Source organism: Cuculus canorus, chromosome Z, assembly GCF_017976375.1.
Source record: "Cuculus canorus isolate bCucCan1 chromosome Z, bCucCan1.pri, whole genome shotgun sequence".
Classification (NCBI taxonomy): Eukaryota; Metazoa; Chordata; class Aves; order Cuculiformes; family Cuculidae; genus Cuculus; species Cuculus canorus.
The window spans coordinates 9,044,101-9,067,372 of NC_071441.1; the positions used below are offsets into that span (position 1 = coordinate 9,044,101).

Here is a 23,272-nt window from a genome sequence, read left to right on the forward strand (position 1 = left end):
ACCACCCCCATCTCCCCACAGCATTTACTTGATTTGAATTAAAAATATTATCCGATGACTTTTTGTGGAAAGTGTAGGCTTGCTTTTTTTAATTTTGAGTTACTATTTTCCCTGTAATGATTACTGAAGCCATTGGTTTAGAGAACTCAGGAGTGCAGTCAAAGTGGTGTGCCTGGAGCTGGCATGTAGAGCTCTGTATACTGAGCACTGGTTTTAGCGAGCAGAGGGATGACAGAGTGCTTAATGGCCCACAAAACCTGCTGAAGGTTGGCAGTAGTCCACTGAAAATCTGTGTCCTAATTGAAATCTGAAAGTAATAAAGACATCTTTATTCAATATCATTTGTTTCTTTAAACTAGGACCTTGCACTCTGTTAATGCTGCTTCTCTTTCATGAACCTGAACTTAGCAGGACCACATGTATGTCACTAGATAAAAACAAAATAATTTTGCATTTATCAATTTATCAATTTATCATTTATCAATTTATCAATTTATCAATATTGTTTCACAGATAGGAAAAATTATATCTGGCTGACTCAACTACTTACATCCTCCCTTAAATACCATATAAATGCTTAATCCTGCTTCTAGTTGCTGGGCACAGTGTATCTTGGTGAAATTAGACTATTCCTTTTTGCATATTATAATGTAATATCTATCTATATAATTTCATGCTCATGCATCTTTCTAGATATATGTAATATTTTTATCATTTTTGATGGAGTGTCCATGGTTTGTGAGACTTTTTCCCAGGTGCTTGTTTACAGGAGAACATTTTGTGCCAGGGAACCTGGCAGGGAATGACTGTACTGGAACTTGAACGCCAAGCCTTTCTGATAAAACTTCGCTCACATGGAACACTGTGTCCTTCCTCAAATCACTGGTGACAAGCTGGAGCTCTTGTCAAGTGATGCTTCTCTACTGTTACGCTTTCACACTGCTATGTGAATGTTTCTGCAGTTTATTTCAATTTTAAAGCAAATATTGAAGTTGCCCCTTTTTTCCTTAATCCAGGCCCATATCAAAGGGATTTCAACTCACTGTGGTTTTACTCTGATATTGAGTAATTTGTAATCAGTATGAAGAATTACGTTTTTAAATACATATGTATTAGTATCAGTTAAAAACTTAGAAGACGTTATTAGAAGTGAAATAGGAATGCAGCAAAGATTTTAAATAAAATTTCAGACTGGAATACACACAGAATAAAAAATGGTATATTTTAGTTAAGGAGTAGTCCATATATTTTCTGACCTGTAACTGGTTTCCTTGTTTTATTAGCACAGACTTGTTTGGTTATTAAGAATTTTTTTATTGCTTGCTAACTACATTTATTGATTTTTTTTTCCTAAGTTAACTTGCAAAATACTCCTCGCCATCAGATAAGATTCCTGCATTTATTTTCTTCTTATACCTTGGATTTTAAAGAAGCTGAAATAGAAGTTACTGAAACTATAATCATTTTTAGCCATATGCTTGCAGAATTTTTGAATGCCTTTTCCTGCCTTTTTTGTCATGCTAGCTTGTTGTTATCTTACAAAAATAAACATTTGTAATAGTAGCTGCTATTGTTAAAGTGGGTGTAGTTACTGTATGCTTGGCCTGTGGGTGGACTGGCTGACAGATTATTGCCAAAAGTTCTCCTTGTTGCACAAGGAGGCAGTGCTCTCCCTGTACAGTGCAGAGTGCTTTGTATGCATGGAAGGGCATTAGATGTTTGAGAGTTAAGAAAACGAAGATCCAAGTCTGGGTCGTCATGGTGAGAACCAGGTCATCTTTCTGCTGACATAAAATATGCTGTCCACTATCGATCTTCCATAAGTGGGTGAAGCATTCTAATATTTTGCTCTAGGGTTGTATTCTTCACCTAGTAGTTACTCAAAAGAGGAATTTTTTACTTCTGCGCCCCAGGAAAGTTTTTTATGACAGCATCAGAAATACATATGGAAATGTTTAGTCCTCTTTGGCTTTCGGAGCAAAATTCAGTGTATGCATGAATCTCCATAGGGCATAGCCCATACATTGTGTAGAGATGTCTTGCATCTGACAGTCATCCAATATCCAATAAGCAATTTCATCCTTAGAAATAAGACAGACATTAACTCAAAACAGTATGAATGTTCTCATCTACCAAATATATAGACGTATAAAAATCTGCAATGAGTAGTTTGATTTAGGACTTCTGTTTTGAGTTTTTTTATACTTTTAGTCACATCTTTCTGTTCATGGCTTCAGAGTTTTACATCAGCAAGGACCATACCCTTTCTGACCTGATGCTTCCTACGTCCTAGGCAATTGCATTTCACCTAACCACCCCGGTTCAGGTTTGTGACAGGCTTAAAGAATCTGAATGCAAGGTTCATTTAGGTGCTGAAGAGATTAAACTGTGGACTGCAAGTGAAGAATTTTATTCTGTTAAAAGGGGAGTTAACTCAGGTGATACATGACCGAGTAAAAATTTGGTCCTATACTTTAGCAAAAGGTAAAGGAGGGCTCTGGTGGGCTAACCTGGGAGTCGTGGAAAATCTCGTTCTGTCACCTATGCTTGAAATCCTCTATCCTGGTGCAGATAAAGTAATCACATAGTTGGCTGTCATTGAGCACTCGCATTTTAGTCTTTCTTTTTAATGATGTTAATGCTGTTCTTTGAGTAAGGCCCAGTAGTGTGGTGCAGCAGGATGGGAGCAGGACTTATGTATTCTCTTCGTTTGCTGTAATGTGAACTGGGCATACTGGATTCTGTTCTCTATTGAGATATTAAAGTTTCTTGTACAGTCAAAAACTTATGGATCTTTGTGTAAGCTGTATTATCACAATTAATAATTTTATGTGTTTGAACTAATACCTGAAAACTATTAAGCTCCACAATTATTAGTGGCTTTGGGTCTCATGTATCAATATAAATTATCTACTTCCTGTAACTTCTAGAAGTTCTAGTCAGGAATGGCATAACGTTTTAGTTTTAGGCGTTACCAGATTTCCCTCTGCAAACTCTTTAGTATGGAAGTTAAGAGTCTGAGACATCGTGTAATGTAACTGTTTTCGCATTTTTAAAATGCCAGAATGTGTGTATAGGATGGATCAAAGTTGGTACTAGGAGACTAAACAACAGCAGGAAGGATTAGAGAGTCCTAGAAGCTTTTGTAATACTTGTTTGAGATGTCTGATAGCCTTCTTAAGAAACATGCAGAAGAGAAAAGCCCATTTCATTAGCTTTGTTGCAAACAGAGGCTGGTATTTCTTGGCTTGTTTTGTAGGAGGACTCATTTTCGGTGGCTGTTGACTGAATAGTGCCAAAATCTCAGGGCAGTATGAGGTGGCTTCACAGCAAGAAGTCCAGCCAATGTTTGACATATTTCAAGGAGGTGGATTTTACTTCGTAGGAGCCTGAAAATCCAAGTAGGTAATTTACCTCTGACTTTAGACATCTGGTTTTGGAGATTTGAGTCTTCATCACTGAGCAGGATTATCCTTCTTGACCAGAGCCTGTGAGGTTCCACGAAAGGTGTTGGATCAGTAATGCCTTGATTGTGAATATTGTCCTGTTAGCAATGAAGTGTTCTTTGGGAAATGCGCTTGTGATATATCAGTCTTCAAGAGAGATTCTTGATAAAAAGGACTTTATAGGAAGAGAACACAAATGATGTGTCGAGCTGAGACTAAATAATAATTATTACCGAACTGGTAGAGGTGTAAACTCAGTATTTCTCATTTTTAGAGTCAAACAGCAGGACGATTTTTCTTTCATGTTTTCAAAATATGTACAGGCTTGTTTCCCTTTTGCAGAAAAATACTGGCAGAAATAGGATGTGGTTTAGCGTCTTAAACCGCTTCTATGCGAAGATGCACTGGCTGTCACCTGATGGTGTTTTCCAGCAGGGCTTTTACACAGTAGCTTGGGCGCTCAGGGCAGCAGTGGTTCCACAAGAACTTGCTGTGTTACGTCTCTGTTTCATTACATCTAGACACCATTTTTTGTTTTGTTTTTATAATGTATAAATGTATTTATGATTTATTAGTATGTTTCAAAATATATGAGAACATACAGGCTTATCTGAAGTAAATAGAAGGGAGTTCATAATGCGAAAGGCTTGTTTGTGATTCATCTAAATGACACAAAGTGGGAGGTTTTTTAATGTGATGTAGGGTGCCATTCAGTACATCCTGCTTTTGTACTTCATTATGTTCATATATATACGATGAAGAGCTGTTGGAGAAGCTGAGCCAGTTAGAAAAAAGGAAATACATTTTTTTTTTTCCCTTTTGTGTTTGTCAGGTACTCTAGTGAAAAACAGAACTTAATTTCAGGCTTACGTAACATTTGGCTAAAATCTCTTGTGACTATTTTAGGAAGCCTTATTCATTAGTCTCTATAAAGTGGTGTGTTCAATGCTGTCTTTTAGTAGCAGTTTCTGCCATTTAGTACTAGCTTGAGGAAGTTCCCTGTTAAGTTTTTAATTTTAATCAAATGTGCCATACTGATCTTTTACTTTGTTAGGATGGCTACACAAGGTTACATGATAGATGCCAGTGTGGTGGATCAGGAGGAAAGGAATGGGAGGCTTAAGAGGAGGACATACCCTTGCCCATCTTTATTTTTTTTTTTTTTTTTTCAGCTGACTTTGGTATCATTAGAAATACTTAATGGCAAAAGAGAAAATGTGAGCACTGCTGGAATTGTTAGTGGCAGAAAGGCATCTAAAACAGTTAATAGCTGACTTCTCATTTCAGGGAATGCCTTAACTCTTTTCTCCCTGCCCCTCCCCCCACTGAGCACTGCTCCTAGTATGCCTCCAGGCCAGCTGACAAGCCCAGCGTTCTCAGGACATGTTGAAGGCTGGGTTGCAGGTGGCTGGATGCCTACCTTCTAGTTCTTGTTTAAGTTCCCCAAAATGAGCTCTGTACATCCTATCTAAGCTTGCTTCCAGTATTGATTGTCACCATTTGGCATTTGCACTGAGCAGAATGTTGTTTCTCCTGTATTTGTTCCTTCTTACTCAGTGCTTTTTCCATCAAACCCCAGGCTTTTCTCACATGCTTTTGTTGCTAAATGCACTGATTGTTCTGATAGAGCTGTTGTGTGACCAATTTTGTTAATTAATTTTTTTGCAGTTGAACATGGCTTGACCACTGCTGGTATGCAAGTTTACCTTTGCAAACTTGGCTTCAGACAGATGTTAAAAAAAGAAAAAAATTATACAGCAGTTAATAACTTTTACCTATGATTATTTGTGGATAGACAGATCTTCCCATTTCTTGGTGAATTGACTCCTTTTTCAGAATCTGCTTTTTTCTGTTTTCCTGTTGCTACTAAAATCTGGTGCAGCATGGCTATTGGATAAAACTGCCTAAATAAGAATGAGAAGCTAATGCATGAACTGTTTCTGAGCATTGAGAAGCAGAGGAAAATGAATTTGTGCTACAATTCAGCTTTCATAGAACATTACGTGCTCTTTGTAAGAAAAATACTTGCAGAGAATTAATATTACACTCACTGAGCTATTCAGCAGTAAATCTCGCTTGTGTATTTCACAAATTTGCAAAGTAACACCTGTAGTGCATACCTTGTGCTAAAGTATTGAATCGCTGATCCATACCGAACAAATTCTTAACAATCCAACTTTTCAGTTACTGTTTGCAAGACTTCAAAATTAAGACATGGAAACAAAGGACAATGTTTTGCCTTCTCTGCACAAGATGTTGCAATAAACTGTTTACATGCAGTACATTAATCTTATTGTATTTAGTTTTATAGTTCATGAAGCAAATAATCCAAAGTGAATGATGCAATTATTAATGTGCAGACCACTGAGCTTATTCATTAAAAAAATAGTCATCGCACTGTTGAGCTTGGGTCAGTACTTCAGAATTACAATTTAGATGCGTTTCTTTGGAATTTCTTGACTAGCAACATAGGGGCTCTTATCTGTTGATTTAAAACTAATGATAAAAAGACGTCATAATACTGCCGTTGGGGAGGGGGGCAGAGCTTAGAAGTTAAAATTTTTCTGGAAAAAAACCAACTGTGTCTTTTCTGCTTGATTCATGAAAAGCTGGAACATTTAAGAGCCAAGTCCTTGCTTCCTGATGAAGCAGGAGGGCTGGGCTGTTGAGAAATGTCAGGCTCCCTGGTCCAAGCTATCCTGTTCTCAGAGATTTGTCTCGGGGGTTCAGCCTGCTCCTTTGCTTTGTCACTGCTGTTCAAAGCAGTGTCACTGTTTGTCAAAGCACCACCTGGTAGTCGCTTCAGCACATTGTTGCCTTGACTTATGAATAGGTTTTGCTGTATGAAGATCAGAATGCTGTGTACTCTGCAGGGTCAAGTCCTCGGTGGGCTGTGCTCTGAATTTATCGTTTTTTTTATGGTGAGGTACGGTGATACAGAGACTGGCAACCTAGCCAAGGCCATGTAGGAAAACTTCAGCTTGCCTGGAATAGATGAGGGGGTTTGCTTTAGATCAAAAAAATTATAATTCTTTTTAAAAACCTTGCTAGTTCAGGGCCACAAAATGAGGATGTCCTGCAGTGTGCGGTGCTTTGTGCAGTCACAGGAAACATAATTTTTCCCCAGTCCTGACAGTATAAGAATGTTTATTAAATGTTTTAGCCAAATTTGAATTAAAATATGAAGCTTTCTTGAGCACTGCAGAAATTGTGTTCTATAAAAATACATAAAATACTTAAAATCGCCAAAAAAATAAATGTGGTTTGCTAAGCAGAAGCTTTCAGACTCAGCTGGTCTTTCCCACCTGCATGGAGGAATAGCACAAGAGTTCTTTGTGCAGGCGAGAGTGGATCGGTTTAGCTGTCACATGAGAGGAAGATAGTTGCTTCTGCTTTTTAGAGAACAAGCACAGATTGTGAAGCCTGCACTGTTGTATTACATTGTTCATGAATTCAAGTCCAAGAGCCTCTAAAAGACTTTTTTTTTATCAGTTGGGAAGTTAATCATGGTTATCTGAACAAATGAAATACTGTTCACTGCTGGGATAGTGTTTTCCGTCCTGTATACAAAGTATTCATGCAACTGAGATGGTTCATGACATGGAATAACTGATGTTAAAAAAACTAGAGTAACTATTTTTAACTTGCACCTATATTACTATGGAGCTGTACTGTTCTTATGACAAGATTTTTGTCTTTGAACTTTTTTATTGTTTTTGACATAGGGGAAACAATGCAAAATGGGTCCTTTTTACCCAACAGTTTCCCCCCTATTTTAAACTTTTAGGCACATTTTCCATTTGGATTCTACCTGCTGGCATGTTGTCTTTGTTTTGCATGAGTTATCACTAGCTTTTTGGTCTCTGTTTCTAGAAGGCAACAATATGGAATTCAGTGGTGGGACAAAACTAATTTTTATGTCATTTACATCAGTTTTGAAGTTAAGAGAGAATAAATGCCTGACCCCCTAAAAGAAAAAATTCATTCTTAGGTAGATTGTGTTTCTATTTATAAATGTTTAAGTCTTTAATCACTGGCCACAGTTCTGAGTGTCTGAAGTCGGCTATTAACAGTAGTTTTAGATGTTGCTTGAAAGAAAATGTATTTCTGTATTTTGTTTACAGTATCCATCTGCTTATTACCTTTCAGCTCTGAACAGGAAGAGTAATTTCCTGCCTCAGAATACTTTGTTTCCTTTGTCTCTACAATAAGAGGAAAAAAAATAACGAGTATTCTTGACCAGCAAAAAGTTCTCATTTTTCTAAGTAGGGATTGTGATAAATGAACCTTAGTAATACATTGTTGATGAAGATAGACATCGTAATTTTAACATCATCTTATTGCAATGAATGTTATATAGAATATGTTTTAGGTCATTGTACAGTACACAAATCTATTTTTAACTGCATAGCTACGTATTTTAAAATCTGAAAACTGTATGTGTGAAAGCAGTGGTTGGAAATAAATTATTATATAGCCTTATCTTCCACTTTAAGTTGTGATTTTATTTTTGAAATAATATTTCATTTTGAGTTGGATTAATCAAGGTTGCTTATTCTTAAAGACTGCTGACTGAAAATGGGTGGGGATCATGTGCTGCTGCTTAAGAATGTGGTTTTCTTAGTGATTTAGCAGATAGCTCAACAGAGTCAGGAAATCTTGCAGACTATTCATATTTGTTTTTCAGTGTCTGATGGTATTTTTGTTTTTTTAATTATTACAAGCAATCACAAGCTGCTGCTTTGCTGTAGGTCAAAAAAGTAGAAGCACAGATGGATTACATTTGCATTTTACAAATGGGAACTTGCTGTGAATTTTGCTGTAATCATAGCTGACTTGAACAGCTTTTGAGTCATCAGTCACTCAGAAAACTACTCCCAAGGCTTTCATTAATTCTTTGTCAAGTTTAAGCATACTTAACTTTGGGTTAGTTTAGAAGTCCTCTTTTTTAAGCGAGGGTTTACGTACAGGAAAAGCCACTGCATACATAGTTTCGTGCTTGTGCATCTGATGAAGATGGAAAATTTTCACTCTTTATTTATGTTTTGTAAATTGTTTTAAAATAGAGATTGCAAGCTTTTAATTGCCAAGGAATGCATGAACCATCACAATGCTTGTAAAACTCTTGGTGAATGACATGGCACATGGTGGTTTTATTATTGGTTTAGTATTTGCCAAGACCTTCATTTTTACTGTGTGTTCAATGTTACGAGCAGTACACACATTTTAAAGAAAAAGCACTCCAAACAGGTGTGATGCAAAAGGCAGACTAGCAAATTTGTTGTAAATCTTAAACGGTTTGCTGCAGCCAGTTGGAAGTAACGTTTTAGCAGCTGCGTTGTAAGGAGAGGGAGGAGAGAATGGCACTGAGTTAAAGTGCTGTGATGTTATACTTTTAACTAAAAATAATTGTGTTTATGACTATTTTTTTTGTCTTTGCTATAGTCGTGACATGGAGAATAAAGAAACCCTCAGGGGGTTGCAGAAGATGGATGACCGCCCAGAAGAGCGCATGATCAGGGAGAAACTCAAGGCAACGTGTATGCCAGCCTGGAAGCATGAATGGTTGGAAAGAAGAAGCAGGAGAGGCCCTGTGGTAAGTGGCACTGATGGAAGGGCAGTATTTGTTTATTTCTAACAGCTGTTAGAAATAAAAATCCCCTTACATTTGTTTCTATTAAAAACCTCTTCATCTTAACAATTTACATACTACTAATAACAGTGCTCGTTTTCATTTTTTGAGCGTTTAACACGAAATTGTGGCTGCCCTTCTTTAGTGTATGCACTTACTAAGCTTGATTTTTCAGGAAACGGCATAAAGCTGTGCTGCTGATTGTGTAGTGTGAGATACTACTATGACAACACTGCCCTCTAATGTCAACAACAAAAGTAGTGCCTGTTCATTAGGTGAAAACTAGAGTGTTAAACTGTGTGATAGTGCTTTGTAATCTGATTCTCAGATGTTTTATGGCTTCAGTTTTCCATTTGAAAATGTTAATTTATATTAATAGTGTAAGTATACAGAATTTTTGCTAAATGAAAAAACAAACTACAATTTTACCAGGATCAGAAAAAAACCAAAGCTGAGTAACTCCTTCACACATCTCAACTCTGCTAAACTTTGCTGGAATATTCTATTAGCCTTTCAGTTAATGTTTTTGTAAGTGGCTCAGAAGTAGTTTTAAGAAATTGCAAGCATATCAAACCTGAAACTTATTAATCATAGTTACAATTCCATTCAATATAATGCTGGTTAATTAATAGCAATTGATTACCTGTAAATATGGCTCAGTGTGACTCCTGTGTACCTCTTGATGGGAGTGCTAATTTAAAGTTAAGATCATCTGATGCAGTAAACAAGTGTTTGGGGACAGTTCTTCTATATAGACATATAAGACATATAAGAGAATTCTATTGGTAGCTTTCTGTAATGAGAAAGAACATTGAAATTGTTAAAATTGCATCAAAAAAAACAATACATCAAAGAGTCAAATAACAGAAAGCAGTTCTTTCTTTAAATTTTCTTCAGTGCATCTCGGTTACTACATAGCTTGAAATTGTTGCCCTGCTCAGCCCACTTCCCTTGAGGTTTCTGGTTTTTTTAATACACCTTCTCATGCTCTAGATTATTGCTTACTACCATTTTACATCTAAATGCTTTCAGGCACTTGCAGGTGTAACTAACTTGTCCACAGGCACATAAATTTGCATTCTGACATTCAAGGAAAGAAAAGCATTACAGTAATCAGTAGAGGGAAAAGAAGGCTGCACTGCTTTTTATACTTCTTCTTTGTTTTGTTTACTTTCTTAATCAGCTAGCAATGTATTTAAAAACAAGAGCAACAAAAGTTTCTGAACAGTTCAAATTTGCAATACATTAAATATGGTGACTCCTTAAATTCAAGTGTGTGGTGTTTGGATAAAGGCTGTAAATGCAGGTTTTCCTTCTTTTAGGCGGTGCCTTGCTGCTAGACCACAACCTCCTCATTGTCCTCTTGTCCCTGCTGAAACTGAAACGCGTTTCTGCATAGTGGAATAGCTTCAGTGGGATGAATTAATGCTTCAGTTTAAAATAGCATTTGATCTTGTGGGTGCAGTCCAAACCATCATGTAGAAAGGCACTGAGTCTGGATATGTCTTCCTGCTCGTACCCTGACCTGGTAAAGTCCCTTCCATTTTTTTGCCTGAATTCGACAGACCTCTGGGGCTTTCTTGGAGAGGTCTGTTCTGCTAATCTGAAGCGTTGCTGAAGCTTCCCTCCAGCCTTGAGTTAAGCCTCCAAGACATGGAGAAATATGGAACTAAAACTGCCTCTGCTTAATATGACTGCTTTAATATCATTCTGTTCCCAGGTGCCTTAGTTGTGCATTATGTGGTTATGAGGTGCAGGCAGCTGAAAGTTATCTTGAAATATTCCATACCTCAGTGTCAAAATTGTTTGTGCAACAAAGCACTGTGTGTGTCCTCACTCTGTTTAGGCACATATGTTTATTCATGTAGTGTAGCACTGTGCACAGTAGTTGGCTCAGATACCAGATGTGGTGTAGCTCTTTTACTTGTATGGCAGGCAGAAAACCTGGGTGTGGCTCTTCTAGAGCACAGCACACCTTAATTCTGCGGAATTCTCTCCAGGTTTAAAGTAATTTTTACTTTGCCACAAGTGGTGTGCTGCAGAAATAGCAACCTAATATTTCTCAACTGCTACTGAATATAACCGATGGATCCAATGTTACTGCTCTTACTACACAGACAACGCCTGTACAAATTCTTTTGACTCCTGTTATCCAAAAGGGTGAATTGCTGTACTTTGAGATATGAATCACAGCTACAGAAGTACTTTGAGAATCAGGTCAGTTGCTGCCACAAGTCACAAGAAGCACAAATGGACAGGGAAAAGGGTTCTTGCTTTTGTGTTGTGTATCGATAACCCCTATTGGGTGTTAATATTAGAATATAGGGAATATGCGAACTTTTAATACCTGGATAATGGCTTAATTTGATAATTCTAGCAAATCAGGTTTTGCTTAAATAATTCTGCTTTAGTGTAAATTTATCAATTCATAATTCTGATGTGTGGTTTAAATTCCTGCAAGGTGGTGAAACCCATCCCTGGGAAAGGAGATGGATTGGAAATGAACAAACTCTCAATAGAACCTCAAGCTGAAGGACAAAGCACTGCTTCTTCACCTACGCAGAAAGGAAGACGTAGTCCTTCTCCTAGTAGCTCCTCTTCATCGTCATCTAGGACAATTAAATCTGAATCACCAGGTGTTAGAAGAAAAAGAGTATCTCCAGTGCCTGTAAGTTGTAGGCTGTTTATATAATTTTTAATTTGGCTGTATTCAGCATTCCTTTGTCTGTAGTGGCAATTAATCCTTCCTGTGTGGGGCAAGATGTTGATAGAAGGGTTTTATGACAGGATGTCACTTGAGTGAGATACGCAAAGTCTGTGTTATGTTACATTTCTCAGGTGGTGGAATTTTATACTGCCAAGTGTGTGTTTTCTTTTTTAATTCAGTCCTGCTTTTAATTTTTATTTCTAGGAAATAAGTGAATAAATAGAAGTAACTCAATTGCAAAGACATTTATGTTCTATTAGCCTGAAGTGCTAGTAGTTTGATTTTTTTCTGTCTAGTTTTGCATGTGAGTTTTCTGGGTATTGCATTGAGGGTAGGGCTGTTGACTGGATTATGGTGCCTGCAGAAAAGTGTTATTGGTATGCTGTTTGTGATACTCTTTTTCAGAACTGATATTTATGTATAGATTAGGGAGGATTAGGAATGTGTGTTGATAAGAGTAAATTGTCTGTCACTGCACTTGAAGATCAGGAACAGAATGTTTTGAGCAATAGTAACCGGCTTCATAAAAAATGATGAAGAATATTATGTTTTGAGTGTAGTTTTTCAAGCAATAGTATCAAATGGGGTTCTTGTTATAAAAATGTTCAGTTGACTTGTCTACAACTTCACAGTGCAGTTAGGGTAAGAGTAAGAGCTAATTGCTTTTATTGTCCCATTGCTCTCAACAAGTCTTAATTAAAATAAGTACTGCCATTGCTCTGAGCTGGAGACTAATATCACAAGTTACAATGCAACAGCAAAGCTGCTTTCTTTTTGACAAGAGAAACTGAAAGATTAAAAAAGAGAAAAAAAAAAAAACAAACTGAAACCACAACAGCCAATGAAACTCCCTGACGTGGCCTTTGTTGCATGTTTACTTGATTGTTCTTCTTTGGTTTATACTAAACTTTCACGTGAGAAACCTTAGTAAAAGGTTGTTTTAGAAGCAAAATCAGTAAAATGGCTGTTGGACAGTGAATCGATGATAACCTGTATCATAACATAAAATTTAACATGGCTATAAATTAAAACAGAAGGCTTTGAATTTTTCAGAGCCATTAACCCATCTCATAATGTTTGAAATGTGAAGAATTTAAATTAGAAATGTCTTAATAGAAGATTTGGGCCATTGAATTTTTGATCAAAGGGAAACAAAATGAAAAAATCCCCATCCTCAGCTGAAAGTTGCTTTGATTATGCAAAGGAAAGGAAGCTGTATCCTTTTTCCTCTTCTCTAGACTTTCATAGAATTTTGTTTTTCATTGATAATATATTCACTTTTGTAAACTATAGTCATAGTATTTCATCATTCATGAAATGTGTTAGCATTATAACCTTACTTAATAATTTCCTGTATGGAGTTAGAAGTCTGTGATTATTTTCTCATTGGATTATAGTTGGTAATTCATTAGTAATGTAGGGAAAGGCAACCAGTGAAGGCTTGAAAATGGAAGCAATTAAAACTCCTTTTCTGTCATAATGTCAGGCAAAGTATCGGTTATGAAAATTCAGTTTTTCTTCTGCCCTTGAAGAAAAGTAATTCCTTCTGGGCATGGAAGAAAAGTAATTATTTTAAAGTCATATAGTCTAAGCCGGTTTTAGTAGTCTTATTCTACCTCATTTGGGGGGGGGGGGGGAAAAACCATGTAATTTAAACTGATTTTTGTCGTGGAAATGCTTATGGTGGAATTGTTCATGTAGTTTCAGAGTGGACGAATAACACCACCTCGAAGAGCCCCATCTCCAGATGGCTTCTCTCCATACAGCCCTGAGGAAACAAGTCGTCGTGTCAACAAAGTTATGCGAGCCAGGCTGTACTTGCTGCAGCAAATAGGACCCAATTCTTTTTTAATTGGAGGAGACAGCCCTGATAATAAATACAGAGTTTTTATTGGGCCTCAGGTAGAGAATATTTTTGCGTTGTCTGTAGCTTTTATTAATTTATAGTTAATGCTACAAAACTGTTCAAAAGTTAATTAGATCTAGTTAGTTGCCAGCCCATAATAGTGGTTACATAAAGTAATGTTAAAGTTGTTAATCTCTGCTTATGTAATATAGTGATCAGCTTGTATTTTGTAAAAAAATTTAGCAAGTGTATTAGTTTGTCTAAATTTTCTTTTTTAAAAAAACCAACAAAACAAACTAAAAGCAAACTCACAAACACTTTTGGTTTGGTTTGCTTTGGTTTAATTCTTGTTACTCACCTTTCAGCAGTCAGCAAGTAATTGCTGTTGTCCTGTCTAGTTTTCATTCCTAGAAATGGTTTCAAATTCTACGACTTATGTACTTTTGGCTAAAATTTTACTAGTTTCTCCTTCTGAAAAAATTTATTTCCTCTATTCATAGGGTATATATAAATGGTAAGCACAATACAATTCCTTTAGTGGTGTGGTAATTTAATTAATATCCATAGTGAGGTCCTTTTCATAGACTTTCATTGAACTAATGTGATGTTGCATTGGAGACCATCTAGGTTTTTGAGTAAACAGAAGCATCTTACTTAAATTTGTTTGCTATTCTGTTATGGCTATACATTGTTATATGCATAAATTCCTTCTAATATGAAACGTAGCAATAGTTTCAGTTGATTTTAAATTAATTAAGAAATGGGGGAAAAAGTCAATAGAAAACTGGTGTAATAAGTTGTGTCTGCTTTTCCGTATATATTCCTGAACAGTACTTTGGCAATTCACATTTTCTATAAGGCCATCTAAGAAAATATTTATGCCTATGTAAGAAATACTTTGCATGAACTACATATTTTTTTTTTGAGGGTTGGTGGTAGTTTGTGTTCTATGATGCACTTCACTGTGGAAAATTGTCTATGTAATTATCAGTTCAGTAAAGATATAGCATATGCTTTCCTTTGCAGACTTGTAGCTGTGGCCGTGGCACATTCTGTATTCATCTGCTGTTTGTTATGCTGCGGGTGTTCCAGCTTGAACCCTCAGACCCAATGCTCTGGAGAAAGACACTGAAGAACTTTGAGGTAATTGATTTCTAGTAGATCTAATGGCAGATCTGAAACGTAGTCCAGGTAAACTCTTTATGACATCTTAAAAGTGCTGAAAACTGTTGCGTTATAAAGCAACAAGAAAATATGTTTTTATATCTTTAATACAATCTCAAGAGCTCTCTAAGTAGGAAAAAAATAAGTACGATTAAAAGACGTAAATAAAATAAGAGTAGAGAGCTATAGTTTAGTGAGTGATTCAAACCTTGGGTTTTCTACTCACATTTTTTTATGTGTCTCACTGGTTAGGTGGAAGGTAAACAGAAAAATAGACCTAAGAAGCAGGTGCGAGTAGATTTAAATCTGTTTAATAAACAAATACATTTTGTTGTAAAGTTTCTTGTGATCTGCTAGTAAGACTTCTGGAATTGCTTTTGCTATGTGAAACTGAATAGACCTTCCTTAGCAGTAGTTAAGGATCAATAATATTACTTTTAATTATAAGCTAATTATAGCATAAATTCGACTGTTGCTGTCTTTTTCTGATGTTAGGTTGAGAGTTTGTTCCAGAAATATCACAGTAGGCGTAGCTCGCGGATCAAAGCTCCATCTCGTAACACCATCCAGAAGTTTGTCTCACGCATGTCAAATTCTCATACATTGTCATCATCTAGTACTTCTACATCTAGTTCAGAAAACAGGTTAGTATTATTTTAAAGGAATTCAAACCTTTATTCTGTAGTTTTCTACTAATTTTGGAGATTTAGAATCACCTACATTCTTTTTGTTTGAAGCTGCCATCATTTCAAGCCACGTTAAGTGTCAGTATTTGTGAGAAATGCAGTCAAGCATACATAAGTCACTGTGGAACCAAGAGCATATTTGCTTTGTAACTTCTGTTTGAAAAATGTTAAGTAGTGAAAAGAATTTTTTTTGACCCTTTGGGAATTTGGGAAAGAAACTTCGGAAATGTGAGTGCAAGACTGAAGCATATATTAACTTTGGGAGACTATTTATTTCTGTTTGTTCAAATACAGCACTTGTGCAAATATTGACAAGCGAAGAAACATGCTTTTTCTTTTTATCTTGTCCTGTTTTGGAGAAATGCTTGTCTCTATGACAATATACTGAAAATTTTGGGGTAAATGAAATACTTTTCCATAAACATAAACTAAAAAAAAACCCAACAAGTAAGCATATGTTTTAAAAAACGCTTCATGTAAAATGGTTCATAAATTTTTTTAAGGACGCTATTAAACTGTTACAATTTTTATAGTTTATACAATATTAAATAATGCCTTACTTATGAGCTTTGGGTGTTTTTTGCTTCTTCCTCCTCCAGCTTCCATTAATTGAGTGCTTGTGCATGCTCTTTTTCCTGATTTTTGAAAAGATGCTGCCTAATTTTTTAAACAAGTGGTCTGTGCGTGCTTTAGTTATTGGGTCAACTAGACATCCTCTAAGCAAGTCAAACCACAGATGACAACCTAAACTGAGGCTTTCTTTTGTGTGGAGTGAAATCTAACTTAAAGACTACCTTCAGGAAAATGCTTGAAGAGCTTTTATCTTCTGATAATTTTTTGAGTTTTACATGCATTCATCGAATAGGATTTACAGTTTCCTGTAATGGGCTAAAGACCACCTCATGACTCAGTACTCTGAAAGGAATATGATGGGAGATAATGTGGGTAGCCTGCAAAGTATAAAAATTAATTAGTGTCCCAAGACCAGATGATAAGTAAAAAAGCAAAGGTTGGTCTGTTTAAAGAAGCCTTGGGGAACATAAATGCCCAAGGCTCGGTCTTTCAGTCTCTAATTGGTATCTGACCTAGTTTAGAAAGATGTCATGTGTTTTGAGACTTTCCCTTTCATTTCAACGAAGTGTTGTCTGTATGCAGTGCTTCTAAAAATGTAGTTGCTTTCTTACTCAGACCAGGGTTTAGGAGAACAATTGTCGAATAGCCTATAGTTACTCAGAAGTGACTGTTCCAAACTGGAAGTTAATCTTTTTTCCCTGTTAAAGCCTAGTCTGAATTCTTATATGCTGCTTTTACAATCTCAAATATCTGTTTCTGTAGTATGAAGGATGAAGAAGAGCAGATGTGCCCCATTTGCCTGTTAGGCATGCTGGATGAAGAGAGCCTAACTGTGTGTGAAGATGGCTGCAGGAACAAATTACATCATCACTGCATGTCAATATGTACGTTGTCAACTGTTAAGTTCTGGTTACTCTAAATATGCAAAAGTATCATAACTTAGTATGTTTTCATTGAGTTTTTTGTTTGCTTTAAAAGTAAAACAACAGAAACCTGTTCTTCAGTGATGACTGGTAGCTCTTTGTGAGAGTTTAGTGTCATTCAGGTACTATTAATAGACTTTATTTTATCAGTTATTCACAAATCAAGTTTGTAATTTGATGCTTTGAGATAGAAGCACTTTGATTTGGAAGCACTTACCCTGGAACTAACATTCTTCAGTAGAACTTAGAAAATGGCATTACTATTTTTGGTTTTATACACTCTAAAACTGAAGCACTTATCCTGGTGCTGTGTTGCAGGGGCAGAAGAATGCAGAAGAAACAGAGAGCCACTTATATGTCCTCTTTGCAGATCAAAATGGAGATCTCATGATTTCTACAGGTAAGGAGTCAGTCTGACTATAACTGACTGCCTGTTTCCGATTTCTTAGTTGATATTCCTAAATAGGCTGATGTATTTACTTCAGCAATTGTTTCATTTGTTAATCAGTGTCATTTGTTATTAATCTCTAGTCATGAGTTGCCAAGCCCTGTGGATTCTTCTGTTCTCCGTGTGGTTCAGCAACAAACTCAGCAGCAATCTACAGCTGGATCACAGAGAAGAACACAAGATAGCAATTTTAATCTTACTCATTATGGGGTCCAGCAGATCCCTTCTGCCTATAAAGATTTAGCTGAGCCATGGATTCAGGTAAATTTACTTTGTAAAGGAAGCTTCAAGTGTAAAAACTCATTTTGAACTGTTTTGCTAGATTTTTCGGATCAACAATTCAGAAATTTATTCTGAATCCCATCAACTTTATGGTTGATTGTTATAAGGAAAGAATTATATTTGACTTCTATTAGAAGAGAAGGTTTTCCAGTATTGTTTCAACAGAGCTTTCAGTTTTGGACTTCATCTCGGGCATCATATCAAAAGTCCATGTAATAAAAAGTAGCATTTTTAACTCTAGTTTTGGTTGTGGAAGCGTCATTTAAATACAAAGTTAGCATTTACTGCTACCTGAGTTGTCTTGCGGGAGCTGAATGACCTAAATAACCTCTAGACCCTAGAGGGTGAGTTCAACTGAGTGGAAGAACTTCTGTTGCCTATATTTCGGCGGTGAATTTTGTCTGCTATAGCCAAACTTTGCTTTCAGAGCTGTTTGTGTCAGTGTCTAGAAACATACTCCATACTGACTAGTTAAAATTCGGAGTGAATGAAACCATCCATATAGTCATCTTCCCACTTCTCTTAACACAGTATTTGGATAACTGACAACTTGTCATTTATGATATTTCAGTTTTATCACAGAATCTTTTTATAAGACACCATACCTTCTGACGCATTTTTGCTGTCAAACTTCTTAGGGTGATTTTTTTACCAGAAACATTTTTTTGCTCTTCTTGCATACTTAAGGTGCAGTATTAGTCAATTTGACTTCTGGAACATTGCTTTTTCCTTGGCAGGTATTTGGAATGGAGCTAGTTGGCTGCTTGTTTTCTCGAAACTGGAATATACGAGAGATGGCACTTAGACGTCTTTCCCATGATGTTAGTGGCGCGCTATTACTGGCTAATGGTGAAAGCACTGGGAATTCTGGAACTAGCAATGGAAACAACACGAGTGCTGTAGCTGTGGGAGCAGCTAGTGGGTCATCTCAGACCAGTATCTCAGGAGATGTGGTGGTGGAATCCTGCTGCAGTGTGCTGTCTATGGTCTGTGCTGACCCTGTCTACAAAGTGTATGTTGCTGCTTTAGTAAGTAGATGTTTACTACTTATTGTATTCTATGAATTTGGAAGTTATTTCCTTTTATAAGGGGAGGGAAGAGAGGAAATAGATGAAGTTAGGAATCCTAGTGATTGTTGTTGAGCATTACTGATGATGTCTTCTAACCATCATCTGAAAGTGAGGTGAACAAAATCCCATGGGATTGAAACGACACGACTCCAGTGGCCAAATAGAAGAAAATGCCAGGTATTAACAGTACTTGTATAACCAGCTCTCCAACCTCAAAGAATACATGACTAATTCTAATAGAATATGTAGTAAGCTATTTATCCTTTGAATGTTTCACTGATCTTTTTAATGCAATTTATATAAAACTATTGACAACTCTTCAAGAAAATGAAAAACTGTGTAGCTGATGTGATTTCATCTGTATTGCATTTTTCTTTCCTCTTAGAAAACTTTAAGAGCCATGCTGGTATATACTCCGTGTCATACTTCGGCAGAGAGGACTAAACTACAGCGACTACTCAAGCCAGTTGTAGAGACAATACTAGTCAAATGTGCAGATGCCAACAGGTATGATGTCTCATAAGCTTCACATTCATTTCAGATTGTTACTGGAATGTCTTGAAGCTTAATTTATTGCTATTTATGTGGAATTAGGAGACCATTTGTGGTTGAAAGTGAAATAAAATGTGTGAATCCTAAGTATAAAAATATGGTTTTGTTAAAGTGTAATTGCTACCAACAAACTTCTCTCTTGAAAGATGCAAATTTTTAAGGCACCTGATTGTATTTCTCTAGCACATAGATTTTAAATGATACTTTGCTTTCACAAGGCCTTTTTTCTCCCTTAAAATAAAGGAAGATATTAGGTGCAGTCATCAACCATCCCTTCCATCTCAGTTGATATTGCTTAGATTTAGTTCTTGTTACTCACCTTTCGGCAGTCAGCAAGTACCCTCCAGCAAGTGACAATCATGTATGTTTCCTACTTCAACAGAGGCTGTTGTAAATCTGTGTCATAAAGTGTTAATGTAATGCTTCTACTTTTTATTTCGCAACGTAGTGTTTAGGAGGTCCCTGTTCTGAGTGAACGCTCTTGGCATTTCTAGCTTGAGTGGGCCTTGTCTTCCTGTCCTAAACTACTCTATTGGTCTGGCAGGACAAACAGTTTCTTAACCTGCACTCTAAATTAGATGCATAAGCCCACCAGCTTGATTTTTGTCTCTTTAGTTTTAGTTTCTGAGCAGCATTTCTTCTGAAACTACAGCTAGAGGTGCCCCGGCAATATCTAGCAATAGAATATCCAAAGTTAAAGGAACAGGTGAAATAGAACTGTCTCTTGGATTGTGGAATTTCTGGATTTGGCCTCTTTTTGCAAGAAGATGACATCCTATTTGGGTTTTTTGTTTATTAGTGATAATAAACTAGTGATAGAAATTACATTTCTGGACTTATCCTTGTTAAAAAAAAAACAAATGACAGAACTATTGGTGGTTTACAGATAGAGGATTATAGAAATGTACCAGGATAAAGCAATGTTAAATCATTTTCCATGCACAATTTCAAGCTAAGATTATTGAAATATGATAATTAGAATGTTTTTCCTTAAAACATTTGCTGAAAGAGTTATTTTTTGCTTTGATTTCTTATAGTCGAACAAGTCAACTTTCAGTCTCAACACTGCTGGAGATGTGTAAAGGCCAAGCAGGCGAGCTGGCAGTTGGGAGAGAAATACTTAAATCTGGTAATAATGTCTTCTTAAATAATTTAATTATAGTTTCATGCAAATGTATTGAAATGTTGTAAATATAAGACGGGATTTCATGTCATGTATCAGCATGACTAAAGATAACAGTATTTCTCTGATCAGTTTGGGAGGAGGGTTATTTGGGCCTACAATGTGTATTTCTATATGATACAGTTCTGATCTTTTTCTAGATCAGAATTTAGATTGTGAACATATCTAACCTTTATTTTATCTATTTTTTATAGGGTCCATTGGTATCGGTGGTGTTGATTATGTCTTAAGTTGTATTCTTGGAACGCAAATCGAATCTAGTAACTGGCAAGCTCTACTCGGGAGACTTTGTCTAATAGACAGGCTTCTGTTGGAATTGCCTGGTGAATTTTTTCCCCACGTTGTCTGTGGAGATGTTGTGCAGGCTGATACCGTAATAGACAGGTACTCACATTATGTGACTCCTACTCTTTGTAGTTAAATGTGTTGTTGGTGATTTCTTAAAAAAAAATATTGTTGTTCTAATACCTGTAAACAAAGAGTCCACATTTATATGCGAAAGTGTGCTTACTTTATGGAGTAAATGATTGCCTTTATAAAAAACTTCCCTGAATCAATTTTAAAGTACCAGTGCAGAAGTAAGTCTCCTTTCTGTGCGGAACTGACAGCTAAATACCTCATCTTGAAATGGCTTTTTTGGAGCTAGTTAACTAGAGCACGTCAGTGTATAAAACTCCTCTTTTCTTTTTTTTAGGTATAAGAAACTTCTCTCCCTCTTAACCTTCACCTTGCAGTCAATAGACAATTCCCACTCAATGGTTGGTAAACTGTCACGGAGAGTATTTTTGAGTGCAGCAAGAATGGTGGCAAGGGTTCCCCATGTTTTTGTAAAGCTTTTAGAAATGTTGAGTATGACAAGCTCAACTCATTATGCAAGGATGCGTCGACGCCTCATGGCAATAGCTGATGAAATGGAAATTGCAGAAGCCATCCAACTAGGCATGGAAGAAGTGCACTCTAGGGAACGTCAACATGAAGATTTTTTGCAGCTACCCGTACCAGATAACTCTCCAGAAGCTACAGAAAGTAATACTCCTAACAATACTGTCCAGTTATCAGGGAAAAGTGGGAAAGGTTCAAGTGATAAAAAACTAAGTGCCAGTCCAGAGGACATTTCTGAGACACTGGCTGGCCTTGCTGTGGGACTTCCTCTTTCATCAGTAACGACTGAACAACCAAAGCCAGCCATTCAAACAAAAAGCAAGCCCCACAGTCAGTGTTTGAACTCTTCTCCCTCATCCAGTCATTCCCAGTCACTATTCCCAACGCTTCTGTCTCCTTCAAATCCATCTGTACCAGCAGGCACTGTAACAGATGTCTCTAAACTCAGACCTCAGGGATTCGTTCCCTGCAAAATCCCCTCCCCTTCTCCTCAAACACAGCGGAAACTTTCTCTCCAGTTTCAGAGAAACTGTTCTGAAAATAAAGAACCAGAGAAACTTTCTCCAGTCTTTACCCAAGCCAGACCATTGCCATCCAGTCATATACACAGGCCAAAGCCATCACGACCCACGCCAAGTGATGTGAACAAGCAGGGAGAAACCTTAAAAAACAGTATGACGCTTGACCTGAATGACGTTTCACAGTGTGATGGCAATAGTAGTAGTAGTAGTAGTAGCAGTGCAGCTATACCAAGTGAAGAGACAGTGTTCACACCAGTAGATGAAAAATGTCGGTTGGATGTTAATGCAGAGCTCAACTCCAGTATTGAGGACCTGCTAGAGGCCTCCATGCCAATGAGTGATGGCACAGTTACATTCAAGTCTGAAGTTGCAGTTCTTTCTCCTGAGCGGGCAGAAAATGATGATACTTATAAAGATGATGTGAATCATAATCAAAAATGTAAGGAAAAGATGGAAGCTGAAGAGGAGGAAGCTTTGGCTATTGCTATGGCAATGTCAGCGTCTCAAGATGCCCTGCCAATAATTCCCCAACTACAGGTTGAAAATGGTGAAGATATCATAATCATTCAGCAGGATGTAAGTATACATATAGAAATTTAGCCTAATCACGACCTTAAGTCTTAACTGAGGTTCACTGAATTCATAAAGCACAGCTGTTGTATTTCTGAAGTTTTATATAAAACACAAAGGTACTCTATACCCTCTCCTTGGAGTTGGGGTATAAACAGTCTGCTAATTGAGGGTGCTAACAGAATTCTTAAACTGTTATTAACGAGTTCAGAGAAGGTATTTAGAAGAGAAACATAATGTGATATACCTTATCTTCAAATGTCGAAGAAGAAAGCGTAAAAGTAGGGAAACGAGGAAATGAGAACAAGGTTTTTAAGCAGGAGAAGAACTGTAATGAGTCTTAATGCTGATTTACTTTGAAGGCAATTGTATAAAACCAAGATAGTTTCTGAAAGAGAAGGCAGAGATGGAAGAGCTCTTGTTGCTGGCACATCCTGGGAGAGATGATGTGAGATACTTTAGAAGTCAGGAAAAAGTATATTTGTTTGCAAGTAGATAAAAGCATAAGAAATGAGAATAGAGAGGGGAGTATTTTATTTTCAGAGTATAAAATGGAAGAAAAATAAGTGGAAAACAACACGATTTTCGTGTTGTTAACCTATAGGTGCTAGCTAAACCCTTAACTACACAGGAGATCAGGAACAGAAAAAAAGCCTTACTCCTATTTGTCCTTAAATCCTGCCTTTCGTCTTCAGGTAGTAACACAGAGGGGAATTTCTGATCGTGCATGTAGTATGAGTATGTGGATTATGGAATACACCAGTGTTCTGGTCTCAGCTAAAACATG

General features: G+C 36.7%; 1 protein-coding gene across 2 annotated transcripts in view; it reads left to right on the forward strand.

Moving 5' to 3' along the window:
* Positions 1-23,272, forward strand: part of MAP3K1 (mitogen-activated protein kinase kinase kinase 1) — a 62,020-nt gene that overhangs the window by 26,905 nt on the left and 11,843 nt on the right. For both annotated transcript variants that reach the window (XM_054054222.1, XM_054054221.1), the window contains exons 2-14: positions 8,892-9,042; positions 11,540-11,746; positions 13,487-13,687; positions 14,658-14,774; positions 15,291-15,439; positions 16,817-16,938; positions 17,296-17,377; positions 17,509-17,686; positions 18,445-18,735; positions 19,163-19,284; positions 20,367-20,458; positions 20,707-20,896; positions 21,207-22,491. In XM_054054222.1, coding sequence (XP_053910197.1) covers positions 8,899-9,042; positions 11,540-11,746; positions 13,487-13,687; positions 14,658-14,774; positions 15,291-15,439; positions 16,817-16,938; positions 17,296-17,377; positions 17,509-17,686; positions 18,445-18,735; positions 19,163-19,284; positions 20,367-20,458; positions 20,707-20,896; positions 21,207-22,491 — 3,180 coding nt within the window. In that variant the 5' untranslated portion in view covers positions 8,892-8,898. The remainder of the gene's footprint in view (positions 1-8,891; positions 9,043-11,539; positions 11,747-13,486; positions 13,688-14,657; positions 14,775-15,290; positions 15,440-16,816; positions 16,939-17,295; positions 17,378-17,508; positions 17,687-18,444; positions 18,736-19,162; positions 19,285-20,366; positions 20,459-20,706; positions 20,897-21,206; positions 22,492-23,272) is intronic.